This window comes from Pristis pectinata, chromosome 8 (genome assembly GCF_009764475.1).
Source record: "Pristis pectinata isolate sPriPec2 chromosome 8, sPriPec2.1.pri, whole genome shotgun sequence".
NCBI lineage: Eukaryota > Metazoa > Chordata > Chondrichthyes > Rhinopristiformes > Pristidae > Pristis > Pristis pectinata.
This window is the reverse complement of record NC_067412.1, coordinates 70,684,176-70,707,025: the sequence shown is the minus strand read 5'-3', so window position 1 is coordinate 70,707,025 and position 22,850 is coordinate 70,684,176. Positions and strand designations below refer to the sequence as shown.

Sequence of the window (22,850 nt, the reverse complement as noted above, 5' to 3'; positions counted from 1 at the left end):
GCAGTTGTTCAGTTCAATGGACAGTAAAATGCACAGTTCTAAGTGATCTCTAAAGCCAGCAGTCTTAAGGAACATAGGAAGGACATGCAAAGCACAAAATACTTCAAATCAACTCATGCTTCTTGCTAGGATGTCAAAAATTGGAATTTATGGAGCTAAATTTATTTCCACCTCCATATGCTTAAATCCAATGAAATCAATGCAATGGAATATGCAGAGGTGAACGTATTATTGACTGATGTGCTCACACTTTTTAGTGAGGTAACTAGGGATAAATTTCTATCCCCTCCAGTCTAAGTCTCTGTCTGCAGAGTATAGCACAATGATACAGCTACCACTTAAAATGAATTTGAAAACAAATTTAAAGATGATAATATTCCTGTTATTGTGCCAGTACTTAAAGGTGTTTTTTTCCTATGTTCTCTTTTCCAGATTGAGTGGCTTAACAATTACTATGACAAGATCTGGAAGATAGTGTCTCCTGAACTAAAAGCACAAAACTTAATAGAAGAGTATAATTGGCTTCAGAAACACACACAACCATTTTCACACAGTGCTATTGTGACATCATCATTGCCTCTTCTGGTTGGAGTCCTGATGGGAAACCAAATGTTGCAGGGAAATCTTCAATAACAATGCTCAACATTCACAGTTCTAATCTTTTTTTTTTACAGCCTTCTGACTGGGTCTTTCTTTAACTAAAAGAAATCCCATAAATTATTTCCATTGCAGTGTATTGGGTTCTTCCAGGTACATTAGTGTGAAGTTCAGGTGTTGCTTTAAGATCCACTGTGATTTTAAGGTAACACTTGCACTTGGTACTAATATTCAACTACAGAAATATAAAACATACCAGTTTGTCCAGTTTCAAAAAATACTGCAGTTATACCCTACTTTATAGGAAGTGTCATCAATTTTTATATAAAATTCCCATGAAGAGAAGCCTGCCCTTTTTGAGTTCCCTCACAGCCAGAGCTGCTCTGCTGATGTAGGTTAACAGATTCTTGAAACGGTTCCATTCACTTAGAATCAGGCTTTCAGATTGGTCTGGATGCTTTTCTATATAGGGAAAATAAAAATAAACAGTTTTGACTTGGGGCATAGTAGTTTTCAACCCACATTAGGGAAACTTTCCCATGGGTGATCTTTTGCTGTGAATGAGAATAATCCCTGAACGAAAATAAAGCTGGCAGAAATGTGACTTTAAACAACCAAATCAAAAATAAAATCAGCCATGAGAACATTTGAATTAGGCTTCCTTAACTCGGTTATCTCTGCTGCTGAGCAAAAGAATAACTTGATATAACGGCCAAGATCAAAGTTGCTGAGCTGTTACTATGGTTTATGTAAACTACAAACATAATTTTAAGTCACTGGAGGAACTCCAAGTGAGAGGACACCCAGCTGGCAGTTCTCCATGAAAAAGGATAATGAATTAATGAGTTATAAAAAAATCTAACGTCTTTGAAATGTAGACTTCTGCAGAAATACTTTGAAGAGAAACATCAGCCTTTCTATTTTCTCCTCAACTCTGAACATTCTAACACTTTTCATGGGATTCCTGTCCACAGAGGATTGCAAATAAAACAAGAGAAAGCTTTGACCCCAATAACCTTCTTGCTTCCACAGATCATGTTCAAATTGCCCCCATGCATTCATTAACACTAAATTAAGTTTGACAAATTACTAAAACATTATTCTTTTTCTCCAGTTGTCACTGTTAACCATACGACACTGTGGCAGATGCCATCTACTATATGCCAGTCCTCCCCCACTAACCCTCTACTCCAGCCTCAAGCAACACATACAATCCCACTTGTGCAAGGTGAGCATTGAGAATACAAACAGCATTTAAGAGTTCACAAAGAATATTTCAAGACAGACTTACTCCAGGGCATTACTCATTGTCATGAAAGGAGTTGGAAACCTACACGCTTTGTAGGGAAAACCACAACACAGCGGAAAGTCTCTGTCATTGATGCCAGGTTGACAATTTTTCAAGGCAAAGGTTCACTCCAATACACATTTATATGCTTGCGACACACATCCTCATCCTAAATGGTTTTTTAATTACTACTTTCTCTGTCTGATGTACTCATGAAGTAAGGATCAGAGCCTAACTTCTGAGCAATAATATACTTTCTCATCAGAAAATCATAACAAGGGAAGGCCATTTGGCCAATCACATCAGTGTGGGTGCTAACCTTTCAACTGGAACAATCTGATCTAATTATTTTACCTTGAATCCTTTATGGCCTTTTGACTTCCAAGAACTCTGTACCTCATTTAGCTATTAGGAACAATATGAGTAATTTACCTACATTTTGCCTGCCTTATTACATTTTCCTACATAAGTTACTCTAATACTCCCCTTATCTTGGCTGCTTTATGCCTGTTTATATTTGTTGTATTCCCTTCTCCAATGGTTCACCTCCTAAGTCCAGTATTGATCTATCCATTTCACTACTCAATAGGAGCTATTTATACTCAATAACATCCTTCTATTTATTAGTTTACAGACAAATCCCGTCTCAGTGCACAGTTCTTAACTTGAACTTATTGTTCAGCACTTTGCTATCTTTCCTTAGCCACTGTAACTGACCCTATTAAGCAGAGCACCCAATAACAAAGAAATTATTGTCTTCTGTTTTTCAAATTGGGTTTTGTCCCAAAGTATCCTAAAGTCTGTAAATTATTTTTTCACCAAAAATTTTACAAAAATACATTATTCACAGTTTGCTTCCACTTCAAATGTTGTATCCCAATTTTGTTGTTGGCTAATTAACAAATAATGTCATGTAAACTCTGCCCAAAAGGATGTAAACAAGTACCTTTCTTTAAAATAGTACGACCACTAATATTTCAGGAATGGGGGATTGCAAATGTCCCACTCAAACTGAATTTTAAACCAATATCATCTGCATAAGAAAAAACACTATGGATTCTCTGGTCCTTCTGGACATCAATAATTTAATCACACCTTTGCTGTTTTAACAATTTTCTATTTGAATCACTATGAGCCAGAAATGTTATTTTATCACTTATCCCTTGATAGCAGAACCCCAGACATCAAAAGGGTCCTGATGTTCGAGACTTTATTGGACCCTTAATGTCTGCATTCCATGACATTACACCACCTGCTCTGCCCCAAACCCAATTGGGTAATCAAATGCTCAATATCCAAATACCAGCATGCTAGACCCAGAATCCAGTTGGGCTTCTGTTCTCTAAACCCACTGTTTGTCTCATTTGACCTCTGTTCCAGATGCTGCATTTTTCTTTACACATGCTACAGGACTAAAAGAAAACATGTAACTGCAATTCAGTTGTACCCAAGGTCTTTACATGCTGCACATTGACAATGTAACTCACCTTTTGCAGCAGCCATTTAGTTATAAGACTATTGAATGGTTTCCTTGAATGGTGATTCTTGACCTCACAATCTACCTCGCTGTGACCTCACTGTCTACCAGCACTGCAGTTTCTCTGTACCATAACACTCTATTTCTGCACTCTGTTATTGTTTTTACCTTGTACCACCTGAATGCACTGTTATAGTGAATTGATCTGTATGGTCAGTATGCAAGACAAGCTTTTCACTGTATTTCGGTACATGTGACAATAATAAACAACTTACCAAATTTGCATCTGTTTCTAAGCCGAAAAAGCTGGAAGTACTCAACAGGAAAGGTCGCATCTGCGGGAAAAGAAATAGTGTTGATGTTTCAGATTAATGGCCCTTTGTTAGATGTGGTCTAACCTGCTGAATACTTCGAGCAATTTTTGATTTTATTTTAGGTTTCCAGCATCTGCAGTTTTTTTCTTGATTTTCATCTATTTCTAAACCGTTTTTCAATTTGATGTGATAATATCCACATTTCTGGTTTTTACATACTGTGGCTAAATAATTTGCTAGATTGTTTGGAAATTTAACTAAGTAACTATGCCCCTATCCTATCTGGAGCTAAGCCCTGTTCATCTATCACTGCACTGGTACTCAGTCCAGCAGCATCTTGATTTTAAAATTCTCTTTTTTTTCATCTTCCCCATGGCCTAGTTCCTCCCTTTCTCTGCAGTCCAGCAGTATCTTGATTTTAAAATGCTCTTTTTTTTCCATCTTCCCCATGGCTTAGTTCCTCCCTTTCTCTGCAAACTCCTCCAGTCTTACTGTCCTCCAGAGATACTGGTCCTCAACCAATTATGGCCTTTTGACTTTCTACCTCTCCTTCTTCAAATCAGTTCTTTGGCCAACCTTTTGGTCATAAATTCTAATACCTCAAATTTTTTTCTTATGGAGCTAGAAGTGCCTTAGGATTTTACTACATTAAACATTATATATATAGGCAAGTTGTCATTATAAGAGGGTGAGAAACATACGTTAATGAAATATCGATCTCAACTAACTTTGATCTGTTTGTTTTGATGTCTATAAAAACAAAAGAGCTACAAAATCCATCACTTTAAAAATGAGGGCAGTATCTGTTTTAGAATGTAAATTCTACTTCCATGTGGTACACTTCACTGCAAAGTCACTTGTTTGCATCATAGCAATTGTTTGCAGAATGATTATCATCCACTGTCTGAATCATTATGTTTCATTAATAAATTCTCCTCTGCATTAACTCAGGAATAACAAAGATTTTTTTTCTATTCACAACAAAGCAATCATACTCTAAAATTTGTGTTACAGGTATGAATGTTCCACCTGGCTATCTCTTGGCACTGGATTTCAGCTACAATCTCTATGTCATTGTTTTTGTTTCAATTCAACAATTTTGACACAATTAAATTTAATATGGCAGCAATGTTACAGTGAAAGTGGGTCCAGAAGCTTGATTGTGTAATGCTGTGTATTTCAATGCTTGGTGGAAAATGCACTTAGCCAGGATTGAAATGCAACAGTAACCAATTCTGAATCACTTCACACTGCAGAAATTTGACGGGGCACCTGCCAGGATGAGTTGTAGTCAGGTATCTGAAGTGATTTCCACATTGGACACAAATGAAGTAATGTCATTGCCCTTGCCACAAGCCTTTTAGAGCTTTGTCAGGGAAATAAGTCCACATTGTCCTGTAAACAGCAATCATTAGACGCTTCCAGCACACCTAGATTTTCATAACACAAGGCCAGAATGGAACCCTGCTAATTTAAGTTTCTTAGTACCAATGCCCCCATCATCCAAAACTCCTGTCCCCCCCCCATTAACATGCCTCAAACACCAAACCCTTCAAACAAAATGACCCTCCCACCAACTCCCCCAAGCCCTGAATATTACCATTTCTCTGTCCCTTCAATCATCTTAGTTGAAGGTTCCAATCTCCACCCTGAGCCTCATACCTGATCAGTAAAACACCCCACCCTCAGTCCTTTACCTAATGCCATCAATGCCAACCTTGATCTTCATCACTGAAGCCCAATTCCCCTCCCCCACCACTTGTCTAATCACCAACTTGTGCTTTTCAATACACCCACCCGACAGCCCTGATTAAACCTGCAATCACTCTCTGCTGCCACAACAACCTACTGCAAACAGACCAGGTCATGAGCGACATATTTCACCTCCGGAAGATGCACAATGCCCATTTAGTAGCTTCTAATTTAATGATACTGTACATGTACTCTACAATTTCTAGGCACAGATCCACACAATCTCCATGCCACAGAAGCTACACATGTACGGGTGTATCATTGGAATCTTTTAGTTTAGATAAAAATATTGGTGCAAGAATGTAACTGGATTTATTTCTGTTTGCTAGATTTTGCAGATCTTTTGTAATAGGGTTGTGGCACTGAACACTGTGCAGCTGTGACCCATATCTATGCATGAGAGCACCAACAATAGCACAGTTTTTACTGGTTAAAAATCTTCACAGACAACAGGAGAATACTGTGGCTTGGTGTGGGGTTTAGTGCAGCACTAATGCTTTTGCTAAGAGCTGTACTAATTCAACCTCAGGTAGTTTGTGATTTTTATCTACCTGGCATATTTCCTGGTATAAAGACTGTATAATACTTTTGATGAGCAAACCCAAAAGTGCTTATATGAAAGTACACGCTCTACATGCAGTAATATTAATTTTTTTCAACAAAGCTATTTCTGTTTGTACCAGCACAGTTTTAATGTAAAAAGTTATATTACCTTGCTTCCTTAGTAAATAGATCCACCACCCAGAACGGTACAATATCTTGCAGAATAAGATAAGAATGCCTAACTAAAACCTTGATCTGTGATGCTGGTTGATTCTAATTGGGCATTAGCTGTATTTAGTCCTTTGTTTTCTGTTATATGTGTAATGATTAAGGCCTAATTGGTGGGAGTGTGAAGGGAAAGATAAGGAACTTTACAGGCGATATAGGTATTGATCAAATGGTTGACTGTGAGGAGAAAAGCTTAGACTTTAGTAAGATACAGATGGTCTGATCAGTTGCATAGAGATGTAGCAACTTAATCCAAAGTAGTGTGAGTTAATGCATTTGAGGAAGTGTGACAAGGGAAAGGAATGCACAGTGATTGGAAGAATCTCGAGTAGAGAAACAAAGAGACATTGGAGTGAACATTCTTTCAAGGTAGAAGGACCAGTCAATAAAGGTGACTAAAACATGGGACACATGAGATGTCTTCCTTTATTAGCCAAGACATAGACTATGTGAGCAGGGGGGTCATGATAGAACTGCATACAACATTACTTGGGTCTCAGCTAGGTTACCAATTACAGTTTTGTACCAGCCCAGTTCCAATGTAAAAAGTCATATTATCTTGCTGCCTTCATAAATAGATCCACCACACAGAATAAGACAAAAATGCCTAACTAAAACCTTGATCTGTGATGCTGGTTGATTCTAATTGGGCATTATTTGTATTTGGTCCCTTGCTTGTGAATGCACTAGCGAGGGTGCAAAAGAGATGCACAAGCATGTTGCCAGGACTAGAAAATTGTAGTGATAATTAAAAATTGGATAAGCATGCATTGTTATCTCTGGAAAAGATGGGAAACTTAAGTGTAATGTCTGAAATTGTGAGGGTCTCTGTTCAGAGTAAATAGGAAGGATCTTTTTCCCTTAGCAGATGCATCAAATACCAGAGTGCATAGATGTAAAGTGATTATTTTAAGAGGGAAGATGAAGTGAAAATAAAATCACCTTGTGGATGGTGAGAATCTGGAACTCACTGCCTAAGACAGTGGTAGAGACAGAACTTCTTGAACATTTGAAAAGTGCTTGGATGTACGTTTAACTTTCCCTTACCAAATGCAAGCTAACTATCCCTGATTAATCTGTGCTTTTCTAAATGAATGTTTATACTATCCTTTTGAATGGATTCCAATAATTTGCAAAACACTGAGGTCAAAATAACTGGTATAAAGCAACTAGGATTAACCTTTGATCTTTTTTATAAATAATGGTGCAGTATTAGCAGTCTTGCAATCCTCTGACATTACTTCTATAGCCAGGAAGAACTGAAAAATTGTAGTCAGAGCCTTTGCAAGTTTACTGCCTGACTAGCCATAATTAAGGAGTACTTGAAATTTAGATATTTTTAATATCAGTGAAAGCAATTTTTACTTGGAAACCAATAACATTTCCTTGCCAACTCAAGGAAATGGGTTGTTTCATTAATATTCAAAGCAAAAGTGTTGTGAGCAGCAAATTTAAATGCAAGTTCTGGTTAGAAGCAGGGATTGTTCCAAACTTTATTTTCCATTATAGACTGGTACTAATAGAGTACAACTTAAAACTACTACAGTAGTTACTATTAGTAACCTGGCTCAGATAGTTGGAAGTAGCACAAATTAAAAACTTAATCAAATCAGATTTCCTCATGGTTACAAAACAAAAACTCTGGAAATACTGAGCAGGTCAGGCCACACCAATGGGAAGTGAGCAGAGTCAAGGTCTCAGGTCGGAGACCCTTTGTCAGAAATGAAAAGGAGACAAAAGAAGCTTGTAAAGTTGAGTGGAGAGGGGATTGGAGGAAGGGGGATGTCTCTGATGGGATGAAACCAGGGTGACCATGGGGATAAACTGTAAACAAGATTATCTGGTTAATGAGTGAGTAGGAGCAGCTAAGGAGTGAGAACACAGACAAAAGGACAGAGACAAAAGAGTTGTGAAATGCGGAGTAGGAAGACATGCCTGACAGAACAGGCTGGGCAGGTCCTCCACACCCAGTGAGAGAGAAAAGAAAGATGGATAACTGATACAGACTGAGAAATCAAGTTATTTGAAGTTGTAGAATTCAATATTGAATCTGGAAGGCAGCATCATGCCCCAGTGGAAAACGAGGTACTGCTTCTCAATCTTGTGTTGGGCCTCACTGTGAGAGCACAGGAGGCCACAGATAGATAGGTCAAAGAGGAAGTGAGATGGGAAATTAAAGTGGCAGCCGACGGAAACTCAGAGTTGTCTCTGTGGACGGAACACAGGTGTTCTACAAAGTGATCATCCAATCTATGTTTGGTTTCTCCAATGTAGAGGAGAACACAGTGTGAACACCAAATGCAGGACACTACATTGGAAGAAGTGCCTTCCAATCACTGCTTCATCTGGAAAGACTGTTTGATCACTGGCTGGTGAGAGGGAAAGAGGTGAAGGGATAACTGTTTAATCATGTGCAGTTACAAGGGGAAGTGCCATAGAAAGAGGGGTGGTTGCTGGGAAATGAAGAGTGGACCAGGGAGTCATTGAGTCATAGAGTAATACAGCATGGATACAGGCCCTCCAGCCCAATAAGTCCATACCAACCACAGTGCCCACACAGCTAGTCCCAATTTCCTGCATTCGGTCCATATCTCTCCAAGCCCCGCCCCTCTGTGCACTTCTCCGAATGCTTCTTGAATGATACTATGGTACCTGCCTCACCCACTTCCTCTGGCAGCTCATTCCATAAGTCATATCATGAAGGGAAAGGTCCCAGTGAAATGCTGAAAGGGGAGGAGAGTGGAAGATGTGTCTAGTGGTGGAATCTTTCTGAAGCTGGTGGAAAATGTGGAGAAATTTAATCCATTGAGAAAATACTTAAGGCTAATTTGTATTGGCTCCTGAAATTTCTGTATTTTGCACTGTGCCAAATATCACTGCTCATTGCAATACATCAGATAAGCCAAGAAAACAAAGTTAAATGCACACACTAGCTTCCAAATGTTGAGATTGCAATAATGCATAATAAGAGTGTTTAAAAATGAACGGTTACATATTTTTTGAAGTTATCTCAATGTTTTCATAAATAGATTTCTTATCAGGTACAATCCTAAACTATTGCGACCAAAACCATGAAACTGGATCCATTGGTGCCTGTTTTTTTTTGCATGCAAATTGAACATAAAATTTACTTAACCCAGGTTAGTTATCGCTGGCAATCCTCTCTAGGGGAAATTACACTTATCAGGGCTCTAGTGACCAAATGTTACTGCATATCTTCTCCCACATCCCTGTAAAGTGGATGAAGTCATACATAAAATAATCCTTACGCAGGCAGAAAGACTCCAATGTTAACAACAAACTAACATTCAATCTACTTGATGTTTTCTCACCCATTGTGAATGATGCAACTGAGTGCGATGCATTCAGGTAGTGAAATAAGAAGTGTACAACTTGTGTTTCAATTTCACCCCACGTTATCTTCATCAGTCCGTCTTTCACTGTCTAAACCACTCTTTCTGCTGTATGTTTGAAGCTGAGTGATCTAGAGGTGTGTGCACATGCCTGATCCCATTCCTTCTGAGGAATTTGGAAAATTCAGCCCATTAAGTTGCTTCCATTGTCTGCCACAAATAAAAGACTATGTGTTGCAAAGATCATTCTCAACTTTGAAATTATCATTTGAGCTGTAGCCACATCCGTAGGTACAACCCCAGTTCGCGTAAAACATTTTTCTACTATAGTTGTGATCTTTTTGTCATAAATGATACTGCAAAATTCACCTGTACCTTGACCATGTCTTGCCAGTTTAGGGCTATGATCTTGGAGGAGCAGCTAGTGAACTTTTGTGATGTGCTTGACATTGTTGACATTCCAGTCAATAAATATGTTCAATACATTTCAGTATTGAATACTGATATATCCTCTCTCTTGGTTTGACTGTTTATGGTGTATTGTCCTTCATCAATCGGGGAATTGAATTTAGGAGCCGAGAGGTATTGTTGCAGCTATATAGGTCCCTGGTCAGACCCCACTTGGAGTATTGTACTCAGTTCTGGTTGCCTCACTACAGAAAAGATATGGAAGCCTTAGAGAGGCTGCAGAGGAAGTTTACAAGGATGCTGCCTGGAACGTGGAGCATGCCTTATGAAAGCAGGCTGAGGGAACTCGGCCTTTTCTCCTTGGAGAGACGGAGGATGAGGGGGGACCTGATAAAGGTGTATGAGAGGTATTGATCGTGTAGATAGTCAGAGGCTTTTCCCCAGGGCTGAAATGGTGGCCACAAGAGGACATAGGTTTAAGGTGCTGGGGAGTAGATATAGAGGAGATGTCAGGGCTAAGTTTTTTTACTCAGAGAGTGGTGAGTGCGTGAAATGGGCTGCCAGAAACGGTGGTGGAGGCGGATACGATAGGGTCTTTCAAGAGACTGTTAGATAGGTACATGGAGCTGAGTAAAATAGAGGGCTATGGGTAAGCCTAGTAATTTCTAGGGTAGGGACATGTTCGGCACAGCTTTGTGGGCTGAAGGGCCTGAATTGTGCTGTAGTTTTTCTATGTTTCTAAGCCAGCAGGATTTTCATCAGCATGTACGTTTAGCAAATACAGATGAAAACAAGTGAACTTCTTCTCTAATTTTGTTTGTAGTGAATAAGGAATAGTGACTTCTTCATATTCAATTTATGATTCAATTAAACGATTAAAGGAATCTAAAATACCAAATGTGGTCATCTTGACGGTCACAATTCAATTGATGCAACCACAAATGACTAAATTAAAGAAATTCAATTCAATCTCAGTGAATCATATTGCTTCCCACTCCGGAAAAAGAATACAAAATCTCTCAAATGGCAAGAGACATCTAGTCCTGAAAAAATCCTGGTTATACTTCATGGTCATTTATCACAATGGCCTCCTTCATGGATCCAGCTGTCCAGAAGAAATGAAATAAGACAAAGTATCATCATTAAGAGATCAACAATCTATGTGCAATCTATTTGAGGTAGCCATCTTTATTTTCCTAATCCACAACAGGGCATTGAAAAGATTAGGATTACAACCCCAGTTTACTGCTAGCTTCCTGGTGCCACAAGAGTAACACAAATTTTTAAACTCCAGAGGATAAAGGCCCATTCTCTTCAATCTCTCCTCATAGAATGATCCCTTAATTCCTTTTGAATTCCTTCCCAATTACAATGCATTTTATTCTGGGCTGGGCTGGGGTGGAGGGCTGTCTTCAAGACAAAGTCATTTGCTCCTAAACCTTACTCATGTAGACTCACTGGAATGGAACTTTGAAAGCAGAAGTCCTGACATCTCTTTTGGTGTACATTTAACTAACAAACAAGAACAAAGTTATAGCAATACACCTGCACTTCCACTGTGCAATCTGGTGAAATGGAGAACAGCTAACAGGATTCAGTAGGTTTATTATTTTTTGATTTTACTTTTGTATTTGAGCTTATTTGAATGCTTTTGTATTTTAGTTCTTTTTGCATTTTTCTTAATTTTATAAACAGCTTCTCAATTTTTAAAATATCAAATAGTTTTAAAATGCATTTTGATATTTCTGAACGTTAATAACATTGATTGGGACAGATGATAGGATTTAGGCCAGGAAGGTCCTGTGGCATTGAGTTTGGCGCCATTATTGCCCAGGAGGATGTGAGAAAGGTGAGTGGGAACTTCTGAGATCAGTGCCAAAACAGGTGGCTCACTTCTGACCACAAAAACAGGCAGTTAGTACATGACAGAAGTTCAGACCTCAGTTTAACGTCACCACCATGACTCCAGATCACAGATAAAAGCAATTCAGGAATTTTCTTCAGCAATACAATGAGGACAACTCAAGCTGTTACCTTGTTGCCATGGGTGGCACAGTGGTGCAGCTGGTGGAGCTGCTGCCTCACAGCACCACAGACCTGGTTTCAATCCTGACCTCAGGTGCTGTCTGTATGGAGCTTGCACATTCTTTCTGTGACCACATGGGTTGCCTCTGGGTGCTCCAGTTTCCTTCCACATCCCAAAGACATGCAGATTGGTTGGTTATTGCACCTAGCGTGTAGGTGAACGGTAGAATCGAGAGGAAGTTGATGAGAATCTGGGGAGAATTTAAAAAAATAAGATTAATGTAGGATTAGTGTAAATGGGTGGTTGATGGTCCACATGGACTCAATGAGCTAAAGGGCCTGCTTCAATGCTATATCATTCTATGACTTATTATTACCTGCACTTGCTCATATCCACATCTGGACTTTTGAGCAACCTAAATTAATATGAAGCATTCAGTGCAAACTTACTCAGGGATTCAATAGAATAGTTTATGGCCTTTAGCAAAGATGTGGGCTATTCTATTGAAGATCAACCAAACTGAAGCCATGCATTTCCGCATCCAGTAGCTGCAAAGTCCCTTCATAATTGGCTAAGTTTGCAGAAGATTTTTAAGCCATACCGAGGGATAACAAGCTAATTAGTTTGGAGTACCATAATCAATAATTTGGCTGCACACTATTTACTCACTGACATATCTTTAACCCCCTTCTCCCTCGAAGAACAGCAGTGCGTGAATATTGCATTGACATTAGTCAGACAAGTCAACATTGGTGAGGTACTGAAGGGCAACCTGTGCCTGTGAAAGTTGATCCTGGTAAATGATGGTACTCTTAGAAGACAACAGGAAGTTGGGCAAAGTAACATTTCTTACAAGTCAACTTAACAAATTGCGTTTTATATACTGACCTCAGGATATCCCAAAGCACTTTACAACAAGTGAAGCAACTTTAAAGTATAATCACTATTTTAATATAGGAAAATCACATAGCCTTTACAATAATTCAACATAAAACAAAGGAAAAAAGAGCCAAAATATCCTGTTGACATGGCAGGGCAAAGCTGGTGTCCATAAACTCCTCTGCAATAGATAGGATGCTGGCAGATAACCCAGTGTGGTGGGATGGCATAGCAAAGAAGTGATTGCATCTTTTGTTTCTTTGCTACAAGTCTTATCATTAATGCAGCCTCTGCTTGGCTCAGAGACACTTCTTTTCAGGCATCAATTTAATTACTGGCAGTAAGCAGCAGGCAGTTGGGAACTTCCTCCACACTCCAGTACTGGGAATAAGCAGAATCATAACACTTCAAACAGACACTTGATTAAAATTAAAGTGCTGCTAAGAGGAAAAGAAGGTGGCAGGTTGCAGCATCTAACACTTAAAATCCTCACAACAACATGTTATTTTTGGAAGGCAACACCATTTAAGTGAGGTGGAATCAACAAAGCTCAAACAGCATAAGAAATTTACAAATAAAACACTGCAGACGTTGCAAATCGAATATAAAGACAGAAAATGCTGGAAATACTCAGCAGGTCAGGTAACATCTGTGGAAAGAGAAACAGAGTAAATGTTTCAGATCAATGCCCTTTCATCAGAACCTTGTTCATGGTTCTAATAAAAGATAATCAACTAGAAATATTAACTTGTTTCCAGCACTTTCTGTTTCAACATCATGAGAAGTTTCTTGTTGCAAGATTAGTCCCTTCTATATTCTTACAATCAGTCTCAACTAAACAAGGGATTTGTATGCAACATAAGAGTCTTGTCAGTATTCTCAAAGACCCCTTAAAAATTGCAGAAATCAAATGACATCCTTAAAAACAGTTTGCATCACCTCTCACTGTATCACTGCAGCAAGTGTTGTTGGTATTATGCAAATGTACAACGGGAAAGGATGGCCTCCATATTACTGGTGGTGCTTTCTCTGTTTATTCTCAAAGAATTCTCAAAGAATTTTACAACCAAATTCTTTTGATTACAACTCATCTCAAACCTTCACAGGTCTCCAATTTCCTCTAATCCTAGGATCAGGAGTATCTTCGATTTCCATCATTCTGCTGTTGTCAGTTCTGATTTCAGCTGCCTAAAACTCTCTCCCTAAACCCTTCCTCCTCTCTAACTCTCCTCATTAAGATACTGCTCAAATACTGCCTCTTTAACCAAGTCCTGACGATCTTCTTCTATGTCTTAATTTGAAGTTCAATATCCTGATATTGCTCTTGCTCTTATATGGTGCCTTTAACATACTAAAACACCCTGAGCTGTTAGCAGTTGCTGTTATGTGAATGAAATGCAGCCAGTTTCTTAGACCTGCTCAGAAATTGTCGGTTTCTCTGCCTGCTAAAAATTTTACTATGAACCTGCATATTCAGAAACTTCATATCCAACAAATTGCATTACAGATGCATCCTGCAGAATTTTGAGCATTTGTTATGCAATAGCACATGATACCAAATAGGTTCTTTGATTCAGGAGTTACTTCATGACCTTTCAGGTATCTGGGTATCATTGAAATAAAATCTCTATCTCATATATTTCTTCATATGTTAATGGTGAATCTTAGTGAAGGGGATCCACAATCTGAGGTCTTATAAAAACAGTGAATTTGGAATGAGCACTGTTTTCAATGCCATAATGGTGTTTGCAAAAATATCCTGGGTCCCTCAGATCCCCCCCACCCCCACCCCTTTCTGCTGCAATATGCAGGCACTTTAAACCACTGCTCCTTGATTTACCTCATCACCTCTTTTACACTATTCAGTTTAGTGGTGGTCTGAACTATAAATGTTCACATCCTCATTTCACAACAAGAAAAATCCCCCTAAGTCTATAAATAGAGGGGATTGCTTTCAAATTCAGTTAAGTTACTTAGATAAAAATAAAAAGAAATCATTAGGAGACACTACTGTTTTAAATTAAATTCGATGCCACTGAATTTTAATAGGAAGTATACAACAGCTGTTCCTCATGGTAAAAATAAAATCAACGTCATTTCTAACACACTGTATAGCACTACAGAAGGAAATGAAAAATCACTTTGCTGCTAAGTAGATTTTTACAAAACATGCCTGTACTTTCACAGTTCTCATAGTTTGTGTATCAGGACACTGCCTCCATTACTGCAAATGAAGGTAAAAAAACACTCTCAAAAGATTTCCATTCCATTGAAGTTTAATGGAACCTCTGTGTTGCCCAGGCAGGGCAGCATGTGACATATTCAGTAGAGAAAGGGTGGGGCTGTGTGCTCTTGTGCTCAGTCTAGATGTAACACTAACACAGTGAATGTTTGAAGTATTAGGATACATTGGTGTGTGACTTCTGAAACTTCATTTTTTAAAAGAATCTAATAGCTATTATTTGAAGGGGAAATATCTCCTTGAACTTGAGCTGAGCTAAACCATTCTGCAATGAATGTGTGACTGCTAAAGCTTTATAAAGCTGGAGGATTGTTTCCAACTCAGGGCACTGCACTTGACAAGTCTTTGGGGATGATGTATAAGAGATCTATTGGAACTTCAGAGCAATATGCAATCTGCTAGAGGAGCTCAGCGGGTGGGACAGTATCTGTGGGGGGAAAGGAATTATTGATGTTTCGGGTCGAAACCCTGCATCGGAAACCCGAAATATCAACAGTTCCTTTCCCCCCACTGAGTTCCTCCAGCAGACTGTTTAGTGCTCCAGTTTCCAACATTTGCAGCCTCTTGTGGCCCGACTGGAAATTCGGCTGTGCGGCGTCTGGGGAAAGTGGGATAAAGTCAGAAAATCCCAAAATAAATCAGGAGGTCAATTATTTATAGAGAGACCTATTGTTTCAGATTGAAGACCAAAACTGAAAAAAAAAGAACACAACAGGCTTTAAGCACACATACCAGGGCAAGAAAGGGGGGGGGGGGGGGGGGGGGGGGGAATGAGAGGGGAATAAATGAAAGGAAAGAATAAGGAAGTATGCCATAGAGAATAACAACAAGAGGGTGCAGGGAAAAAGTGGTTGGTAATGACACAAGTAATGAAGTAAAAGGTGGGTGGAGAGGAGAGTCACTGGGAATACCAGAGTCATTGATCAAGCTCTTCTACAATTGGTTGGAGCAAGGTCTCTGCAAGCAATCATCCACTGCTAAACTGGTTCACAGCTAGACCAAACACAGGACCTTTCCAATCAAAACCACAGGCCCTACACTCTGGTTTACTTTGAGAATTAGTTAAATTCTTACCAGCTGTCAAAACTGTCAAAGTAATTGATCATTTGTGAACATAGAACAGTACAGCATAGTACAGGCCCTTTAGCCCACAATGTTGTGCCGACCTATATAAACCTTATCCACATTCAATCTATCCCCCTTTCTAAAACATACCTCTGACATCTCCACTGAACTTTCCTCCACGCACCTTAAACGGATGTCCTCTGGTATTGACCATTACTGCCCTGGGGAAAAAATGCTGGCTGTCCACTCTGTCTATACCCCTCATAATCTTATATATCTATATCAAGTTGTCTCTCATCCTCCGTCGCTACAAAGGGAAAAGCCCTGACTCACTCAACCTCTCCTCATAAGACATGCTCTCTAATCCTGGCAGCATCCCTGTAAACCTCCTCTGCATCTGCTCTAAAGCTTCCACATCCTTCCTATAATGTGCCGACCAGAACTGAACACAATATTCCAAGTATAGTCTAACCAGAGTCTTAATAGAGCTGCAACATTACCTCGCGGCTCTTGAACTCAATCCCCCGGCTAATAAAGGCCAGCACACCATATGCCTTCTTAATCGCCCTATCCACTTGTGTGGCAGCTTTGAGGGATCTATGTACTTGGACCCCAAGATCTCTCTGTTCCTCCACGCTGCTAAGAATCCTGCCACTAACTATATACTCTGCATTCAAGTTCATTCTTCTGAAGTGTATCACTTCACACTTCTCTGGGTTGAAATCCATCTGCCACTTCTCTCCCCAGTTCTGCATTCTGTCTAAATCCCACTGCAACCTACAACAACCTTCTGCACTATCTACTACACCACCAACCTTTGTGTCATCTGCAAACTTATCAACCCATCCTACCACTTCTTCATCCAAGTCATTTATAAAAATCACAAAAGCAAGGCTCCCAGAATAGATTCCTGTGGAACACCACTAGTCACCGACCTCCAGGTCGAATACTCTCCTTCTACAACCACCCTCAGCCTTCTGTGGGCAAGCCAATTTCGAATCCATGCAGCCAATTTTCCATGGATGTCCTTCTACAACCACCCTCTGCCTTTCTGGATGAGCCTACCATGGGGAACCTTGTCAAATGCCTTGCTAAAATCCATATATACCACATCCACCACACTACCTTCATCAATTTGTCTTGTCACTTCCTCAAAACCTTATTAGGCCTGTGAGGCACGACCTGCACTTCATAAAGCCATATTGACTATCTCTAATAAGACTATGCTTCTCCAAATGCTCATAATTCCTGTCCCTAAGAATCCTCTCCAATAGTTTGCCCACCACTGATGTAAGACTCACTGGTCTATAATTCCCAGGATTATTGCTTTTACCTTTCTTGAACAATGGAACAACGTTTGACATCTCCCGATGCTCCGGTACCACTCCTGTGACCAGAAAGGGCTCAAAGATCATCGTTAATGCTCCAGCAATCTCTTCCCTCGCATCCCATCGTAAAGCTGGGGTATATCCTATCCAACCCCGGGTACTTATCTATCCCAATGCTTTTTAGTAGCTTCAACACTGCTTCTTTCTTAACTTCGACATGCTCCAACACATTTGCCTGTTCTATGATAACCTCCCCTTCGTCTAAGTCCCTCTCCTCGGTAAACGTTGAAGCAAATTATTCATTCAGGACTTCCCCTACCTCCTTCACCTCCAGACACGTTTTCCCCCCTTATCCCTGAGCGGTCCTATCCTCACCCTAGTCATCCTCTTGTCCCTCACATATGTGTAGAATGCCTTAGTGTTTTCCTTAACCCTACTTGCCAAGGCCTTCTCATGTCCCCTTCCAGCTCTCCTAGGTCCCTTCTTAAGCTCCTTCCCAGCTACCTTAGAACTCTCAAGAGCCCTGTCTGATTTTTGCTTCCTAAACCTTAAAAATATGCTTCCTTCTTCCTCTTCACTAAACTTTCCACCTCTCTTGCTAACCATGGTTTCTTCACCCTACCATACTTTCCTTTTCTCAGCAGGACAAACATATCTAGAACCCTATGTAAGTGGTCCCTAAACATCCTCCACATTTCGGCGGTGCATTTACCAGAGAACATCTGTTCCCAGTTTACGCTCCCAAGTTCTTGCCGAATACCATAATTTGCCCTCCCCCAATTAAATATTTTCCCATAATGTCTGCACCTATCCTTGTCCATAGCTATGCTAAAAGTCAGGGAGTTGTGGTCACTATCCCCAAAATGCTCGCCCACTGAGAGGTCTGTCACCTGACCAGGTTCATTTCCTAGTACCAGATCCAGCATGGCCTTTCCTCTAGTCGGCCTGTCTACAGACTGTGTCAGGAATCCTTCCTGTTCACACCTAACAAATTCCGCCCCAGCTAAACCTTTTGCACTAGGGAAGTGCCAGTCAATATTAGGGAAGTTGAAGTCACCCATGACAACAACCCTGTTATTTTTGCACCTTTCCAAAATCTGCCTACTTATCTGCTCCTCAGTGTCCCTGTGGCTATTTGGGGGCCTCTAATGGGAGTACTCTATACTCCCAATAGAGTGATTGCTCCCTTCCTGTTTCTGACTTCCACCCACACTGACTCAATAGATGATCTTTCCCTGTTGTCCTCCATTCCTACAGCTGTGATACTATCCCTGATTAGCAATGCCACCCCCCCCAACCCCACCCCATCTACCTCCCTCCCTCCCTATCCCTTTTGAAACATCGAAATACTGGAAACTCAAGCAGCCACTCCCGCCCATGCAACAGCCAAGTCTCTTTAATGGCCACAACATTGTAATTTCATGTACTGATCCATGCTCTAAGTTCATCACCCTTATTCTTAACATTTCTCACATTAAAGTAAACACATTTCAACCCATCTAACTGAATGCATTTATGCCCTATCCCCTCTCTATCCTTTCTCACATTCTCAGTACACATCACATCTACTTCTACACCAGCTGATCCATCTTCTAATCTGACACTCCGGTTCCCATACCCCTGCCAACCTAGTTTAAACCCTCTCCAACAGCTCCAGCAAACCTGCCTGCAAGGATATTGGTCCCTCTCAAATTCAGGTGTAACCTGTCCCTTTTTGTACAGTTCTTTCATAAATATTCAAATCCACTCAATCCACTCAAAACTATTAAAAATTAAAATATTGTTTTTAAATTAAAAAACAAGGATTGAAGTATAAATGTACTAAGACACAAATATGAACAATTATGTACATTTATATCAGCTTACTTAAATGAAAAAGAATATGGCCTTGCACTTATATTTCTGTCCACAATCATTTCTGCCAACTGGAATCTATGTGCTACTGTACTTACACCAGAGGATAGCCTAGGATTTACAGAAGTTTGGATCCTCCCACTGGACTGCATGAAATTTCCAAAAACAAATACAGTTATCTTGTGATTGCCAATAAGCTGAATAGAATTTAAGAATTCTACTTTGTTTGGGAGTCCTAAGCTCTGCCCATTTGTATAGATAAAAACCAGCAGTTCTGAGCAGAACCGCATGCTTCCAATTCCCAAGATTCAGGCCAAAGCCAATAGACAGTGTCTGCAAAAGTGGAAGCAGTAGCTATGATGAGAAACTGATAAATTCTGTTTTGAGTTTAGAAGGCTGTAAGGTGCCTGATCGAAAACTGGGGTGGTCCTCCTCCAGAGCAAATTGAACATTATTGGAAAGTCTTGGAGCCCAAGACAAAGGGGTTAGAATTGGGAGTGGAGCAGAAAATTAAAACCTGAAAAACACAGCCATGGTCTGAATGGAGGAGTTTCACTAATTTCCACTGGTCTCTCAGTTCCTGGGAAATCTCAAAGTGAACAGATTACAAAATACTAAATTGGAAAATGTATATATTTCCCATTTTACTTAAAAGGATACTTGGTCCTCCATTTGAGGAAGAAGCAAATTTGCTTGGGAGCCTGGCCAGTGGGAAAGTATAAAAACAGAAAATGCTGAAAATATTCAGCAGGTAGCGAAGCGTCTGTAGAGAAAGACCTGTCAATGTTTCAGGTCATTTACCTTTCATTAGAACTCCTCATCAGACCTGAAACATTAATTCTGTTTCTTTCTCCACTGTTGCTGCCTGGACTCTTATCTCCAGTATTTTCCATTAACATTATTGAAGATCATGTTGTTGAAGGTGCCTTTATTTTCTCTGTATTTTTCTATAATGAACCCTCAGCTTGCTCATCTGTGTGAATATGTTAAGGATGTTCATATGCCCAGGGACATTACACAAATATAGACAGTTAATGTAGTCAACTGTCATCTTTTGATAAACTGTTGCATGAATGGTCATGTAACTAGATTTTGGAGAGAGAGACTTTGATACAAGCCTGTAAACAAATACCTCCCAACTCCAGCTTGCTCCTGACTCTGGACTGCTTCCGTCCCACAGCAGGACATTAACTGTCACCCTAATTGAGATTAGCTAGCTCAACAGGCTCCCCATCAAACTTAAGAACTCTGCTTTGTACTGCTCACTGTGTGGTGCCTTATTAAATGACACATTGTATAGCTGACAATAACCATTCTTCCTGTAAATGATGTGGTTAGGTTCAGGGTGTGCACTTGTCACAGAATAAGAAAGACAACTTATTTTTCACTGAGCTTTTGGTACAGAAGTCTCACCTATTTCTTGCATTCTCAAGATATTTATGATAACTGTTCAAGTTTCTCCATCTACCTCATCGGACAATGTTAGCTTCCTTTGTCTTTACCTTTCTCCTCAACACAGGATTTCCCACCACAGCAGTTGACAGGGCCCTTGGCTCTGTCCACGTAATTTCTCACACTGCTGTCCTCAGCCTTTCCCTTCCATCCCAGAATCTCAACAGGATTTGTTGGACTCATTATCTACATCTTCAACCCCATCCTGCCCTTCAGTTTCAGCATTCCAAAGGGACTTTTCTGCCCAGGAGACTCTGATTCATTCTTCCTCATGACTAACTCCTCATTCTGATCCCACAGAACTCATCCTTGTACCAGCAAGAGATGCAAAACCTGCCCTTTTATATCTTTCCACTCCACCGCCCAGAACCACAAACACTCACTAGGTGAAACAGCAATTTACTTGCATTTCATTCTGTAACGTGTACTGTATTCACTTGCGCAAAAAAAAATGCTCTCTCGTCTGTAGTAAGCAGTCAAAATGCAGGTCAGGTAACTGCTTTTGCAGAACACCTCTGTTCAGTCTACATGCATGACCCCAAACTTTCAGTAAGTACCCTGTCACTTTATTCTCCATTGCCTTCCCATTCTTACCCCTCTATCCTCAATTTCCTAGGTTGTTCCAATGAAGTCCTGAGTAAAATTAGGAAAACATTTCATCATTCATCTGGGTCCACATATGAGACAAATTTGCAAATTCAACATTGAGTTCAACAATTTTAGAAAACGATTTTGGTTCTTTTGTTTATATCTCTTCTCGACTTTGCTTTTGTTTCTTGTCACAGTTCTATTGTCTTTCACCTTGAACTTTATTGATTTAGTCCCTCCTGCCTTTTTCACTTTTACCCTTCCTTTTTTTTCTTCGTCTTAAAATCTTCCTATCTCCAACTTTTCCCAGTCTGATGGAAGGTCCTCAACCTGAGATGTTCATTCAGTTTTTCATTCCACACATGCTGACCTGCTTAACATTTTGAACATTTTCTGTTTTTTCTATATACATCAGGACATAAGAACCTGAAACATTGGAGCAGGCCATTTGGCCCTTTGTGCTTGCTCTGCTATTCATCAAAATTATGGATGAATCTCTACCTCAATGCAATTTTCCTGCACTATTCCCATATTCCTTGTTTCCCTGAATGTGAAGAAATCTTTGATGACTGATTTCTCTGGTTTTGCTTTAGAGATGTGCCAGTATTTTAAGCAAGTCCAGGCGCAGGGGCAAGTGGGGAGAGTGGCAGAAGTTTTTGGAGAACAAAATAGAAGGTCTGTGGTAGGATGCAGGATGAAGATGATAAACAATGAAAGGGATGAGAGTGAAAGGAAAGAAGTGTTAGTAATAGTGCATGTGAGAAACAAAAGATGCCTCTAGGGGAAGTGTAAGTTAGTAGGTGCCTAATGAAAAGACGAGGCACTAAAAATTAGATCATAAAGCATTGCTAATTTTGGTGGTGCAAAATTGAACAGATCCTTAACATAGAGCAAATTGCAGTGACTACCTATTCCGGGTCATTTTTTGTCGCTCCAGTAATTCATGCTGGGATGTGCATGAGTTGAGAATGCAATAAATGTTATCATTCCCCATGCAGTTCTCCTTTTGGAGCATTGTAAGGGTGATTAGCAAAGCAGAGACACAAGAAACTCTGCAGACGCTAGAATCTGGAGCAACGCACACAAGATGCTGGAGGAACTCAGCAGGTCAGGCAGCATCTATGGAGGGAAATAAACAGTCGACGTTTTGGGCAGAGACCCTTCATCAGGACCCAGACCCAGTGAATCCTTCTGGAGGGCAGGATCTCTTCCTCTGGCTCAGGTCCTCATGAAACTGGCAGCAGTGGGCCCATGACAGAAAAGATCATAAACAAGCTGAATAATAACCATATTATGCATTTGCATTTCGAGGTAGTAATGTTGTTCCATGAGCCTCATTTGTGCCAAAGATGGAGGTAGCAGAGATGAGAGCAGCAGAGGATTAAGATGATCGGAATTTGAATCTCAGTGTCATGCTTGTTAACTGAACAAAGATAAGATATCTTTATTGGTCACA

The 22,850-nt window shown here is 40.0% G+C and overlaps 1 protein-coding gene across 1 annotated transcript in view; it reads left to right on the top strand.

Annotated features, from left to right (window-relative positions):
- xpnpep2 (X-prolyl aminopeptidase (aminopeptidase P) 2, membrane-bound) overlaps window positions 1-633 on the top strand; it is an 86,676-nt gene extending 86,043 nt beyond the window's left edge. The window contains exon 22 of the mRNA XM_052022309.1: window positions 433-633. Coding sequence (XP_051878269.1) covers window positions 433-633 — 201 coding nt within the window. The remainder of the gene's footprint in view (window positions 1-432) is intronic.
- Window positions 634-22,850: the final 22,217 nt, after the last annotated feature.